Source organism: Oncorhynchus mykiss, chromosome 27 (genome assembly GCF_013265735.2).
Source record: "Oncorhynchus mykiss isolate Arlee chromosome 27, USDA_OmykA_1.1, whole genome shotgun sequence".
Taxonomy (NCBI): domain Eukaryota; kingdom Metazoa; phylum Chordata; class Actinopteri; order Salmoniformes; family Salmonidae; genus Oncorhynchus; species Oncorhynchus mykiss.
Window position 1 is genome coordinate 45,649,329 of NC_048591.1, and position 15,407 is coordinate 45,664,735.

Genomic DNA, 15,407 nt, shown 5'->3' on the forward strand with positions numbered 1-15,407 from the left:
TGTCCTGTCTGATAGTCATGTTGTCCTGTCTGATAGTCATCTTGTCCTGTCTGATAGTCATGTTGTCGTGTCTGATAGTCATGTTGTCCTGTCTGATAGTTATGTTGCCCTGTCTGATAGTCATGTTGTCCTGTCTGATAGTCATGTTGTCCTGTCTGATAGTCATGTTGTCCTGTCTGATAGTCATGTTGTCCTGTCTGATAGTCATGTTGTCCTGTCTGATAGTCATGTTGTCCTGTCTGATAGTCATGTTGTTCTGTCTGATAGTCATGTTGTCCTGTCTGATAGTCATGTTGTCCTGTCTGATAGTCATGTTACCCTCTCTGATCAGCATAGTCATGTTGTCCTGTCTGATAGTCATCTTGTCCTGTCTGATAGTCATGTTGTCCTGTCTGATAGTCATGTTGTCCTGTCTGATAGTCATGTTACCCTGTCTGATAGTCATGTTGCCCTGTCTGATAGTCATGTTGTCCTGTCTGATAGTCATGTTGTCCTGTCTGATAGTCATGTTGTCCTGTCTGATAGTCATGTTGCCCTGTCTGATAGTCATGTTGCCCTGTCTGATAGTCATGTTGCCCTGTCTGATAGTAATGTTGCCCTGTCTGATAGTCATGTTGTCCTGTCTGATAGTCATGTTACCCTGTCTGATAGTCATGTTGCCCTGTCTGATAGTCATGTTGTCCTGTCTGATAGTCATGTTGCCCTGTCTGATAGTCATGTTGCCCTGTCTGATAGTCATGTTGCCCTGTCTGATAGTCATGTTGCCCTGTCTGATAGTCATGTTGTCCTGTCTGATAGTCATGTTGTCCTGTCTGATAGTCATCTTGTCCTGTCTGATAGTCATGTTGTCGTGTCTGATAGTCATGTTGTCCTGTCTGATAGTTATGTTGCCCTGTCTGATAGTCATGTTGTCCTGTCTGATAGTCATGTTGTCCTGTCTGATAGTCATGTTGTCCTTTCTGATAGTCATGTTGTCCTGTCTGATAGTCATGTTGCCCTGTCTGATAGTCATGTTGCCCTGTCTGATAGTCATGTTGTCCTGTCTGATAGTCATGTTGTCCTGTCTGATAGTCATGTTGTCCTGTCTGATAGTCATGTTGTCCTGTCTGATAGTCATGTTGTCCTGTCTGATAGTCATGTTACCCTGTCTGATAGTCATGTTACCCTGTCTGATAGTCATGTTACCCTGTCTTATAGTCATGTTACCCTGTCTGATAGTCATGTTACCCTGTCTGATAGTCATGTTACCCTGTCTGATAGTCATGTTACCCTGTCTGATAGTCATGTTACCCTGTCTGATAGTCAGGTTACCCTGTCTGATAGTCATGTTACCCTGTCTGATAGTCATGTTGTCCTGTCTGATAGTCATGTTACCCTGTCTGATAGTCATGTTACCCTGTCTGATAGTCATGTTGCCATGTCTAATAGTCAAGTTGTCCTGTCTGATAGTCATGTTACCCTCTCTGATCAGCATAGTCATGTTGTCCTGTCTGATAGTCATCTTGTCCTGTCTGATAGTCATGTTGTCCTGTCTGATAGTCATGTTGTCCTGTCTGATAGTCATGTTACCCTGTCTGATAGTCATGTTGCCCTGTCTGATAGTCATGTTGTCCTGTCTGATAGTCATGTTGTCCTGTCTGATAGTCATGTTGTCCTGTCTGATAGTCATGTTGCCCTGTCTGATAGTCATGTTGCCCTGTCTGATAGTCATGTTGCCCTGTCTGATAGTAATGTTGCCCTGTCTGATAGTCATGTTGTCCTGTCTGATAGTCATGTTACCCTGTCTGATAGTCATGTTGCCCTGTCTGATAGTCATGTTGTCCTGTCTGATAGTCATGTTGTCCTGTCTGATAGTCATGTTACCCTGTCTGATAGTCATGTTGCCCTGTCTGATAGTCATGTTGTCCTGTCTGATAGTCATGTTGTCCTGTCTGATAGTCATGTTGCCCTGTCTGATAGTCATGTTGTCCTGTCTGATAGTCATGTTGCCCTGTCTGATAGTCATGTTGCCCTGTCTGATAGTCATGTTGCCCTGTCTGATAGTCATGTTGTCCTGTCTGATAGTCATGTTGCCCTGTCTGATAGTCATGTTGCCCTGTCTGATAGTCATGTTGCCCTGTCTGATAGTCATGTTGCCCTGTCTGATAGTCATGTTGTCCTGTCTGATAGTCATGTTGTCCTGTCTGATAGTCATCTTGTCCTGTCTGATAGTCATGTTGTCGTGTCTGATAGTCATGTTGTCCTGTCTGATAGTTATGTTGCCCTGTCTGATAGTCATGTTGTCCTGTCTGATAGTCATGTTGTCCTGTCTGATAGTCATGTTGTCCTGTCTGATAGTCATGTTGTCCTGTCTGATAGTCATGTTGTCCTGTCTGATAGTCATGTTGTCCTGTCTGATAGTCATGTTGTCCTGTCTGATAGTCATGTTGCCCTGTCTGATAGTCATGTTGTCCTGTCTGATAGTCATGTTACCCTCTCTGATCAGCATAGTCATGTTGTCCTGTCTGATAGTCATCTTGTCCTGTCTGATAGTCATGTTGTCCTGTCTGATAGTCATGTTGTCCTGTCTGATAGTCATGTTACCCTGTCTGATAGTCATGTTGCCCTGTCTGATAGTCATGTTGTCCTGTCTGATAGTCATGTTGTCCTGTCTGATAGTCATGTTGTCCTGTCTGATAGTCATGTTGCCCTGTCTGATAGTCATGTTGCCCTGTCTGATAGTCATGTTGCCCTGTCTGATAGTAATGTTGCCCTGTCTGATAGTCATGTTGTCCTGTCTGATAGTCATGTTACCCTTTCTGATAGTCATGTTGCCCTGTCTGATAGTCATGTTGTCCTGTCTGATAGTCATGTTGCCCTGTCTGATAGTCATGTTGCCCTGTCTGATAGTCATGTTGCCCTGTCTGATAGTCATGTTGCCCTGTCTGATAGTCATGTTGTCCTGTCTGATAGTCATGTTGTCCTGTCTGATAGTCATCTTGTCCTGTCTGATAGTCATGTTGTCGTGTCTGATAGTCATGTTGTCCTGTCTGATAGTTATGTTGCCCTGTCTGATAGTCATGTTGTCCTGTCTGATAGTCATGTTGTCCTGTCTGATAGTCATGTTGTCCTTTCTGATAGTCATGTTGTCCTGTCTGATAGTCATGTTGCCCTGTCTGATAGTCATGTTGCCCTGTCTGATAGTCATGTTGTCCTGTCTGATAGTCATGTTGTCCTGTCTGATAGTCATGTTGTCCTGTCTGATAGTCATGTTGTCCTGTCTGATAGTCATGTTGTCCTGTCTGATAGTCATGTTACCCTGTCTGATAGTCATGTTACCCTGTCTGATAGTCATGTTACCCTGTCTTATAGTCATGTTACCCTGTCTGATAGTCATGTTACCCTGTCTGATAGTCATGTTACCCTGTCTGATAGTCATGTTACCCTGTCTGATAGTCATGTTACCCTGTCTGATAGTCATGTTACCCTGTCTGATAGTCATGTTACCCTGTCTGATAGTCATGTTGTCCTGTCTGATAGTCATGTTACCCTGTCTGATAGTCATGTTACCCTGTCTGATAGTCATGTTACCCTGTCTGGTAGTCATGTTACCCTGTCTAGGGTATGAGGTAGTTGGAGTGATTGATTGAAGTACTACAATGCATTCAGAAAGTATTCAGACCCTTTGACCTCTTCCACATTGTGTTACGTTACAGCCTTATTCTAAAATGGATTAAGTAAAAAAAAATGTCCTCATCAATCTACACACAATACCCCATAATGACAAAGTGAAAACAGGTTTAAAAAACAAAACGGAAATACCTTATTTACATAAGTATTCAGACTCTTTGCTATGAGACTCGAAATTGAGCTGTTTCCATTGATCATCCTTGAGATGTTTCTACAACTTGATTGGAATCCACCTGTTGTAAATTAAATTGATTGGACATGATTTGGAAAGGCACACACATGTCTATTTCAAGTCCCACAGTTGACAGTTAATTTCAGAGCCAAAACCAAGCCAAGAGGTCGAAGGAATTGTCCGAAGAGATCCGAGACAGGAATCTGTCAACGCACAGATCTGGGGAAGGGTAACAAAACATGCAACATTGAAGGTCCCCAAAAACGCATTAACCTCCATCATTCTTATATGGAAGAAGTTTGGAATCACCAAAACTCTTCCTAGAGCTGGCTGCCTGGCCAAACCGAGCAACACTCCACCACTTTGACCTTTATGGAGTTTGCCAGACGGAAGCCTCTCCTCAGTAAAAGGCACATGACAGCCCACTTTTGCCAAAAGATATCTACAAGATTCTCAGGTCTGATGTTACCAAGATTAAACTTTTGGGTCTGAATGCCAAGCGTCATGTCTGGAGGAAACCTGGCACCATCCCAACAGTGAAGCATGGTGGTGGCAGCATCATGCTGTGGGGATGTTTTTCAGCGGCAGGGACTGGGGGACTAGTCAGGATTGAGAGAAAGAATGGCGCAAAGTACAGACAGATCCTTCTAACGGACAACGACCCTAAGCACACAACCAAGACAATGCAGGAGTGGCTTCGGGACAAGTCTCTGAATGTCCTCTAGTGGCCCAGCCAGAGGCCAGATTTGAACCCGATCGAACATCTCTGGAGAGTTCTGAAAATAGCTGTGCAGCGACGCTCCCCATCCAACCTGACAGAGCTTGAAAGGATCTGCAGATAATAATGGGAGAAACTCCCCAAATACAGGTGTGCCAAGCATGTAGTGTCATACCCAAGACTCAAGGCTGTAAAGGTGCTTCAACAAAGGTGCTTCAACAAAGTACTGCGAAAAGGGTCTGAATACTTATGTACATTTTTGCTTTGTCATTGGGGTATTGTGTGTAGATTGATGAGAAACCCCCCCAGAAAGTGTCCTACAGAACAATCAGAAAGGGGATTCATCAGAGAAAATGACTTTACCCCAGTCCTCAGCAGTCCAATCCCTGTACCTTGTGCAGAATATCACTCTGTCCCTGATGTTTTTCCTGGAGAGAAGAGGTTTCTTTGCTGCCCTTGATACCAGGCCATCCTCCAAAAGTCTTTGCCTCACTGTGCGTGCAGATGCACTCACACCTGCCTGCTGCCATTCCTGAGCAATCTCTGTACTGGTGGTGCCTCGATCCCAAAGCTGAATCAACATTAGGAGACGGTCCTGGTGCTTGCTGGACTTTCTTGGGCGCCCTGAAGTCTTCCTCATAACAATTGAACCGCTCTCCTTGAAGTCCTTATGATCCGATAAATGGTTGATTTAGGTGCAATCTTACTGGCAGCAATATCCTTAAGCCCTTTTTGTGCAAAGCAATGATGACGGCATGTGTTTCCTTGCAGGTAACCATGGTTGACAGAGGAAGAACAATGATTCCAAGCACCACCTTTCTTTTGAAGATTACAGTCTGTTATTCAAACTCAGTCAGCATGACAGAGTGATCTCCAGCCTTGTCCTCGTCAACACTCACACCTGTGTTAACGAGAGAGTCACTGACATTATGTCAGCTGGTCCTTTTGTGGCAGGGCTGAAGTGCAGTGGAAATATTTTTGGGGCGATTCAGTTCATTTGAATGGCAAAGAGGGACTTTGCAATTAATTGCAATTCATCTGATCACTCATCATAACATTCTGGAGTATATGCAAATTGCCATCATACAAACTGAAGCAGCAAACTTTGTGAAAATTAATATTTGTGTCATTCTCAAAACTTTTGGCCACAACTTTGCCGAAAGAGAGGAGAAGATGACTCCGTAAAAACTTCCTGTTAAAACCAAAATTATTTTCCAATCGTTTAGTTCTGGACCAAAATATATATTTTTTGTGTTCCATTCAATTGCTCCTGCAAAATAAAGATCTGACGAGCCCCAAAAAAGTGCCAGTTTATTTCATTTGTACCGCTCGTCTGAAGAAGAGGACCAAAGCGCTGTTCATGATTCATTTATTCAAACTGAACATTGAAACAAAATAACAAAGTGGAACAAAACATAACAGTTCTGTGGGAAACACACAACACAGAAAACAACCCACAAAACCCAGGTGGGAAAAAGCTGCCTAAGTATGATTCTCAATCAGAGACAACGATAGACAGGCACCTAACTCCGGCAGCAAAACTTGACTCTAAAGGGGAGGGTCCGGGTGGACCACATACACACACACACACACACACACGTCAGCTCAGAAAGATCCAAACCCGAATCTCATTGGTTCTGTAATCAAACCGAATCACGCCGAATTGTGTCGCACGTGTCAAACTCAATCCACGGCAGGTTTTCGCCCCTCCCTTGGATTGATGAACTAAGGTCACTAATTAGTAAAGACCTCCTCTCACCTGGTTGTCTAGGGTTTAACTGAAAGGAAAAACCAAAATCCGGCAGACACTAAGCCCTCCAAGGAATGAGTTTGACACTCCTGCTGTATGGAATCTAGATACATATTGAATCGTCTTGAAAACGTAAAGATCCCCAGTAACTATACTATCCTTCTTCTCTATGTCTCCTCCTCCCCCCCCAAGCCTCAAGTGTGTCGCGGTGGGAGATTCTGCAGCAGGACAAGGGGGAGTTGGAGCGGAGGTTTGAGCGGGAGCTGGAGGGTCTGCGTGCCCAGCAGCAGAGTGAGCTGGGCCGGCTGGAGGAGAGACTGAGGCAGTATCACAGCCTAGAGATACAGCGCCTGGAGGCCCAACGACAGGAGCAGCTGGAGAGACTGAGGACACAGCAGCTGGAGCAGGTAGGGAGGGATATATACACACACACACACACACTAGACTACCTGCCGCGGTTACATATACATACATACATACATACATACATACATACATACAGTGGGGAGAACAAATATTTGATACACTGCCGATTTTGCAGGTTTTTGCATGTAGAGGTCTGTAATTTTTATCATAGGTACACTTCAACTGTGAGAGACTGTGGAATCTAAAACAAAAATCCAGAAAATCACATTTTTAAGTAATTAATTTGCATTTTATTGCATGACAGAAGTATTTGATCACCAACCAACCAGTAAGAATTCCGTCTCTCACAGACCTGTTAGTTTTTCTTTAAGAAGCCCTCCTGTTCTCCACTCATTACCTGTATTAACCTGTTGCGACGACCAAACCCGGATCCGGGATTCTATTTATAGACCTAAGCTCATTACCATAACGCAACGTTAACTATTCATGAAAATCGCAAATGAAATGAAATAAATATGCTATCTCTCAAGCTTAGCCTTTTGTTAACAACACTGTCATCTCAGATTTTCAAAATATGCTTTTCAACCATAGGAAAACAATCATTTGTGTAACAGTAGCTAGCTAGCGTAGCATTTAGCGTTAGCATTAGCGTTAGCATTTAGCAGGCAACTATCACAAAAACAAGTAAAGCCTTCAAATAAAATAACTTACCTTTGAAGAACTTCTGATGTTTTCAATGAGGAGACTCTCAGTTAGATAGCAGATGCTCAGTTTTTCCAAAAAGATTCTTTGTGTATTAGAAATAGCTCCGTTTTGTACATCACATTTGGCTACCAAAAAAAAAAAAAAAAAAAAAAGAAAACGAAAATTCAGCCCTCAAAACGCGAACTTTTTTCCAAATGAACTCCATAATATCGACTGAAACATGGCAAACGTGGTTTAGAATCAATCCTCAAGGTGTTTTTCCACATATCTCTTCAATGATATATCCTTCGTGGAAGCCTGGTTTCTCCTTGCTCTCAAATGGAAAAATAATTGCACCTGGCTTTACGCTCCAATTTCGACGCAGGGACACCAGGCGGACACTTGGAAAATGTAGTCTCTTATGGTCAATCTTCCAATGATATGCCTACAAATACGTCACAATGCTGCTAACACCTTGGGGGAACGACAGAAAGTGTAGGCTCATTCCTTGCGCAATCACAGCCATATAAGGAGACAATGGAAAACAGAGATTCAGAAATTCTGCTCATTTCCTGGTTGACGCATCATCTTGGTTTCACCTGTAGAATGAGTTCTGGGGCACTTACAGACAATATCTTTGCAGATTCTGAAACTTCAGAGTGTTCTCTTTCAAAAACTGTCAAGAATATTCATAGTCGAGCATCTTTTCGTGACAAAATATCGCGCTTAAAACGGGAACGTTTTTTATCCAAAAATGAAATAGCGCCCCTAGAGATCAAAGAGGTTAACTGCACCTGTTTGAACTCGTTACCTGTATAAAAGACACTTGTCCACACACTCAATCAAACAGACTCCAACCTCTCCACAATGGCCAAGACCAGAGAGCTGTGTAAGGACATCAGGGATAAAATTGTAGACCTGCACAAGGCTGAGATGGGCTACAGGACAATAGGCAAGCAGCTTGGTGAGAAGGCAACAACTGTTGGCGCAATTATTAGAAAATGGAAGAAGTTCAAGATGACGGTCAATCAACCTCGGTCTGGGGCTCCATGCAAGATCTCACCTCGTGGGGCATCAATGATCTTGAGGAAGGTGAGGAATCAGCCCAGAACTACACGGCAGGACCTGGTCAATGACCTAAAGAGAGCTGGGACCACAGTCTCAAAGAAAACCATTAGTAACACACTACGCCGTCATGGATTAAAATCCTGCAGCGCACGCAAGGTTCCCCTGCTCAAGCCAGCGCATGTCCAGGCCCGTCTGAAGTTTGCCAATGACCATCTGGATGATCCAGAGAAGGAATGGGAGAAGGTCATGTGGTCTGATGAGACAAAAATAGAGCTTTTTGGTCTAAACTCCACTCGCCGTGTTTGGAGGAAGAAGAAGGATGAGTACAACCCCAAGAACACCATCCCAACCATGAAGCATGGAAGTGGAAACATCATTATTTGGGGATGCTTTTCTGCAAAGAGGACAGGATGACTGCACCGTATTGAGGGGAGGATGGATGGGGCCATGTATCACGAGATCTTGGCCAACAACCTCCTTCCCTCAGTAAGAGCATTGAAGATGGGTCGTGGCTGGGTCTTCCAGCATGACAACGACCCAAAACACAAAGCCAGGGCAACTAAGGAGTGGCTCTGTAAGAAGCATCTCAAGGAGGGAGCTGAAAGTCCGTATTGCCCAGCGACAGCCCAGAAACCTGAAGGATCTGGAGAAGGTCTGTATGGAGGAGTGTGGGCCAAAATCCCTGCTGCAGTGTGTGCAAACCTGGTCAAGAACTACAGGAAACGTATGATCTCTGTAATTGCAAACAAAGGTTTCTGTACCAAATATTAAGTTCTGCTTTTGTGATGTATCAGATACTTATGTCATGCAATAAAATGCAAATTAATTACTTAAAAATCATACAATGTGATTTTCTGGATTTCTGTTTTAGATTCCGTCTCTCACAGTTGAAGTGTACCTATGATAAAAATTACAAACCTCTACATGCTTTGTAAGTAGGAAACAAGATTCTCTGGTCTATGTTACCAAGATTGAACTCTTTGGCCTGAATTCCAAGCGTCATGTCTGGAGGAAACCTGGCATCATCCCTATGGTGAACCATGGTGGTGGCAGCATCATGCTGTGGGGATGTTTTTCAGCGGCAGGGACTGGGAGACTAGTCAGGATCGAGGGACAGAAAGATGAACGGAACAAAGTACTGAGAGATCCTTGATGAAAATCTGCTCCAAAGAGTTCAGGACCTCAGACTGGGGCGAAGGTTCACCTTCCAACAGGACAACAACCCTAAGCACACTGCCAAGACAACGCAGGAGTGGCTTCGGGTCTCTGAGTGGCCCAGGCAGAGCCCGGACTTGAACCCGATCGAACACCTCTGGAGAGACTGTGCAGCAACGCTCCCCATCCAACCTGACAGAGCTTGAGAGGATCTGCAGAGAAAAATGAGAGAAACCCCTCAAATACAGGTGTGCCAAGCTTGTAGCATCTTACCCAAGAAGACTCAAGACTGTAATCGCTGCCAAAGGTGCTTCAACAAAGTACTGAGTAAAGGGTCTGAATACTTATGTAAATGTAATATATTTTTGTTTTCTTTCTTTTTGATATTTCATTTGTTTTGTTTTTATACATTTTCACAAATGTTTAAAAAGCTTTTTTTGGCTTTGTTATTATTGTAACGGTTTTCTAGTGGTGAAGGAGAGGCGGACCAAAATTCAGCGTGGTTTCTTTGATTCGTGTTTAATAACATAAAGATAAACACGAACACTACAACACAATAAACGTGGAAAACCAAAAACAGCCCTATCTGGTGCAAAACACAGAGACAGGAACAATCACCCACAAACACACAGTGAAACCCATGCTACCTAAATATGGTTCCCAATCAGAGACAATGACTAACACCTGCCTCTGATTGAGAACCATATATGGCCAGACGTAGAAATAGACAAACAAGACATCCAACATAAAATGCCCACTCAGATCACACCAGATCACAGCAAACTATGGTCAGGGTGTGACAATTATGGGGTATTGTGATGTCATTATGGGGTATTGTGATGTCATTAGGGGGTATTGTGATGTCATTAGGGGGTATTGTGTGTAGATTGATGAGGGGAAAATGCGATTTAATCCATTTTAAGAATAAGACTGTAACGTAACGAAATGTGGAAGAAAATCAAAGGGTCTGAATACTTTCCGAATGCCACTGTACAGACACACAAAATAACAACAGTAGGTTTTGACTGACTGTGATTGTGATTGACCCACTGTGTTCCTGTGTGTCTCCAGATGGAGGAGGTGACGGAGAACCATGAGGAGGCTCTGACTGAAATGGAGAACAACCACAACGACACGCTGGTCACTCTCAAGGAGGAGCATGCCAGGACTGTCAAAAGTACATTTATAAAATACAGAGAGAGAGAGAGAGAGAGAGAGAGAGAGAGAGAGAGAGAGAGAGAGAGAGAGAGAGAGAGAGAGAGAGAGAGAGAGAGAGAGAGAGAGAGAGAGAGAGAGAGAGAGAGAGAGAGAGAGAGAGAGAGAGAGAGAGAGAGAGAGAGAGAGAGAGAGAGAGAGAGAGAGAGAGAGAGAGAGAGAGAGAGAGAGAGAGAGAGAGAGAGAGAGAGAGAGAGAGAGAGAGAGAGAGAGAGAGAGAGAGAGAGAGAGAGAGAGAGAGAGAGAGAGAGAGAGAGAGAGAGAGAGAGAGAGAGAGAGACTCAACCACATCCTGACTAAGTTGTGTTCTGATGTTTCCATCAGACCTGAAGATGGCCCATGAGCAGCAGAGGAAGTCATTGGAAGAGGACTTTGAGAAGCTCAGACTGTCGCTGCAGGTACGGTAGAGTTACGGTAATGTTATCAGTCAATGAACCAATCAATCAATTGTTTGTAATGATTACATACTGTGTATAATGTATAATTTACTTCTGTCCAGGACCAGGTGGACACGCTGACGTTTCAGAACCGCAGCCTGAGAGACCGAGCCAAGCGCTTTGAGGAGGCTCTACGCAGGAGCACCGACGAACAGATAGTGGTAACAGCAGCCCCTTTATACCTGCTGCTAACATGCGATCAGATCTTTTAACTGGGGTTAGATGATTAAAAGAAACACATTGTGATCAGATATTTTAACTGGGGGTAGATGATTAAAAGAAACACATTGTGATCAGATCCTCTCCTGCCCATCTCCGGAGGTAGTCAGACATTGTTATCTGAATATCTTACTGGTGTAGACGGATCTAGACAGTGAAACCATTTAAATCATCGTTATACAGGGTAGCCTAGTGGTTAGAGTGTAGAGGTGGCAGGGTAGCCTAGTGGTTAGAGTGTAGAGGCGGCAGGGTAGCCTAGTGGTTAGAGTGTAGAGGCGGCAGGGTAGCCTAGTGGTTAGAGTGTAGAGGTGGCAGGGTAGCCTAGTGGTTAGAGCGTTGGACTAGTAACCGCAAGGTTGCAAGTTCAAACCCCTGAGCTGACAAGGTCGTTCTGCCCCTGAACAGGCAGTTAACCCACTGTTCCTAGGCCGTCATTGAAAATAAGAATTTGTTCTCAACTGACTTGCCTCGTTAAATGGAAAAATATCTTAAGTCTAAAACCATTGACAGGTGGCACCATTGACTTTAAAATATACTGAACAAAAAATATAAATGCAACAATTCTACTGAGTTCATATACAAACCATAATCTATGGATTTTACATGATTGGGCAGGGGCTCAGCCATGGGTGGGCTTGGGAGGCCCACCCACTTGGGAGCCAGGCTCATCTACTTTTTCCCACAGTTAAAAAAGCCGGATGTGGAGGTCCTGAGCTGGCGTGGTTACACGTGGTCTGCGGTTGTGAGGCCCGTTGGACATACTGCCAAATTCTCTAAAACAACGTTTGGTGGTGGCTTATGGTTGAGAAATGAACATTCAATTATCTGGCAAAGGCTCCGGTGGACATTCCTACGGTCAGCATGCCAATTGCCCGCGCCCTCAAAACTTGAGACATCTGTGGTATTGTGTTGTGTGACAAAACTGCACATTTTAGAGTGACCTTTTATTGTCCCCAGCACAAGGTGCACCTGTGTAATGATCATGCTGTTTAATCAGCTTTTTGATACGCCACACCTGGTCAGGTGGATGGATTATCTTGGAAAAGGAGAAATGCTCACTGACAGGGATGTAAACAAAGTTGTTCACAAAATTGTAGAGAAATACGCTTTTTATAGTTGTATGTAACATTTTGGGGATCTTCAATTTCAGCTCATACATGTTGCGTTTATGGAATATCTGTCAAATCATGTGTAGAAAGGAAGGGACAGGCACATTTTACCGCCATGTGTCGACAAATTTCTGGAAATGTGTGCACATTCAGAATGGAGACACAATCAAGACAAGGGACCCATGTCAGCACCAGGTATAGACGGGACTTTAGAGTTGATCAATGCTTGCATTATAAATGGGATTCAGTCCCTAGTCATTTCTTGGTTTGCCTTCAGGATGCTCTGGCTCCATACCAGCACATTGAGGAGGATCTGAAGAGCTTGAAGGAAGTTCTTTTAATGAAGAATCAACAGATCCACGAACAGGATGTCAAGATCTCAGAGCTGGAGAGAATGGTAGGCTCAAAATGAATGGTTATCTGTCAGAATGGTAGGCTCAAAATGAATGGTTATCTGTCAGAATGGTAGGCTCAAAATGAATGGTTATCTGTCAGAATGGTAGGCTCCAAATGGTTGTGTCAGAATGGTTATCTATCAGAATGGTTATGTGAGAACTCAAGCCAATAAGGCAGAGTGACAGAACAAGCATTCATACACCTTCAGAGAGTGGTGGCTTTTTAATTGAGCAGAGAAAGCGGTTGGTTTGAATAATTAAACGTTGTGCTGTGTATGTGTGTGTGTAATGTTGAATTTAATGTTGGCGCTACTGTCCATGTGTTTTTGAGCAGGCCCAAAAGAACGTGTTCCTGGAGGAAAGAGTGCAGATGTTACAGCAGCAGAATGAAGACCTGAGGGCCAGGATAGACAAGAACCTAGCCATGTCCAGGTAACAGACACCAGCAAAATTAAGACCTGAGGGCTAGGATAGACAAGAACCTAGCCATGTCCAGGTAACAGATACCAGCAGAATGAAGACCTGAGGGCCAGGATAGACAAGAACCTAGCCATGTCCAGGTAACAGACACCAGCAGAATGAAGACCTGAGGGCCAGGATAGACAAGAACCTAGCCATGTCCAGGTAACAGACACCAGCAGAATGAAGACCTGAGGGCCAGGATAGACAAGGACAGACCTTTTAAAGGTGTTCGTTCTGTCTTTTGTTATCTCATAAATAATATTGTTTTTTTTTACAACCCCTCAACACTATCCCTCTTCCACCCTCCCATTCTCTAACCCTTCCCCCTCCCCCTCTATCCATCCCCTCTCCTCCACTTTTCCTCCCTCTACCCTCTGTTCTCCCATTTAGACAACTCTCGGAAGAGAACGCCAACCTCCAGGAGTCAATGGAGAAGGAGAGCAACGAGAAGAAACGCTTGAGTCGGAACAACGAGGAGCTGCTGTGGCGTCTGCAGAGCCCTCACATGTCCCCCACCGGCTCCCCCATCCACCGAGGCTCTCCCATCCTCCACTCCTCCAACACCTCCTCCCCTGGTCACCACCGTTCCTCCGCTGGCCCTGGGTCACCCGCACGACCGCACTCCTACCACCAATGAGACGCCTCTCCTCAATGCCTTCCCATCGTCTCCATCTCCCTAATCTCCTTTTCCAGATGAGGGGGATGATGGAAGAGCATTTCTTCCTCCCACTACATCCCTTCATCCATCCACTGACTTCGTCCATCCCACTGACTTCGTCCATCCCACTGACTTCATCCATCCACTGACTTCATCCATTCACTGACTACATCCATCCACTGACTCCGTCCATCCACTGACTTCATCCATCCACTGACTTCATCCATCCCCTGACTTCATCCATCCACTGACTTCACCCATCCACTGACTCCGTCCATCCACTGACTACATCCATCCACTGACTCCGTCCATCCACTGACTCCGTCCATCCACTGACTTCATCCATCCACTGACTTCATCCGTCCACTGACTTCATCCATCCACTGACTCCGTCCATCCACTGACTTCATCCGTCCACCGACTTCATCCGTCCACTGACTTCATCCATCCACTGACTCCGTCCATCCACTGACTTCGTCCATCCACTGACTTCATCCATCCACTGACTCCGTCCATCCACTGACTTCATCCATCCACTGACTTCATCCATCCACTGACTTCATCCATCCACTGACTTCATCCATCCACTGACTCGTCTTGGGAAGTCCCTTCCTTTTTCTCTCCCTTTTTTTAATATGGAGGACGGAGGAACTTCTCCTTCTACCCACAACGTCTCTCCTTCCATCCATTCATCCCCGGAACTCTGGGACTTTTCATCCATCATTTTCCTCTTTAATTTTTATTCTCTTTATTTAATCAACGTTCTATCCCGACGAGGGAGAAATATGTCTCCATCCAGTCAACTCCAGAAACGTTTTCCCCCTTAGTGCATATTAGTGTCCCTATCTAAGGATAGTTGGCTTCAATGCTGACCAGACCCGTTTGAGGGGGGGGGGGGGGGGGGGGGGGGGGGGGGTTCAGTTTAGTATCTCTGAGGTGAACGACCCCTCTGTCTGTAAAACTTGTACAGGTCCAATGTTCCACTACTAGATGGATATAGACACAGGCCAAGGCAACACATCTGTGTGACAAATTCTGAAGTGACAGAACGTGTTTCCCAGAGTAAGGACCGAGGGCAGAGCTCCCCTCCATCCATCTGGTTTGTATCTCCGCCTCCCACGCATTGTCATAATATCACAAGGTCTGTGCTATCAAGCAGACAGACTGACGTAGAAGAAGGACTCTCTCCGCCATTTTGGATCTCATGGTGCCTACAGTATCTCTCCCCATGTATTTACCTTCCGCTGTATCTTCAGCTACTGGTCAGACACGCAACAAATGAATACAAGAAGCGCCTTCGCTGTCCTGCCTTTTACTGTCTGCCTTCTGT

General features: G+C 44.7%; 1 protein-coding gene across 1 annotated transcript in view; it reads left to right on the top strand.

Moving 5' to 3' along the window:
- The window catches only part of mtus2b (microtubule associated tumor suppressor candidate 2b), a 171,083-nt gene extending 156,106 nt beyond the window's left edge, over window positions 1–14,977 (top strand). The window contains exons 10-16 of the mRNA XM_036965045.1: window positions 6,502–6,716; window positions 10,654–10,759; window positions 11,122–11,195; window positions 11,297–11,395; window positions 12,840–12,959; window positions 13,292–13,389; window positions 13,810–14,977. Coding sequence (XP_036820940.1) covers window positions 6,502–6,716; window positions 10,654–10,759; window positions 11,122–11,195; window positions 11,297–11,395; window positions 12,840–12,959; window positions 13,292–13,389; window positions 13,810–14,056 — 959 coding nt within the window. The 3' untranslated portion in view covers window positions 14,057–14,977. The remainder of the gene's footprint in view (window positions 1–6,501; window positions 6,717–10,653; window positions 10,760–11,121; window positions 11,196–11,296; window positions 11,396–12,839; window positions 12,960–13,291; window positions 13,390–13,809) is intronic.
- Window positions 14,978–15,407: the final 430 nt, after the last annotated feature.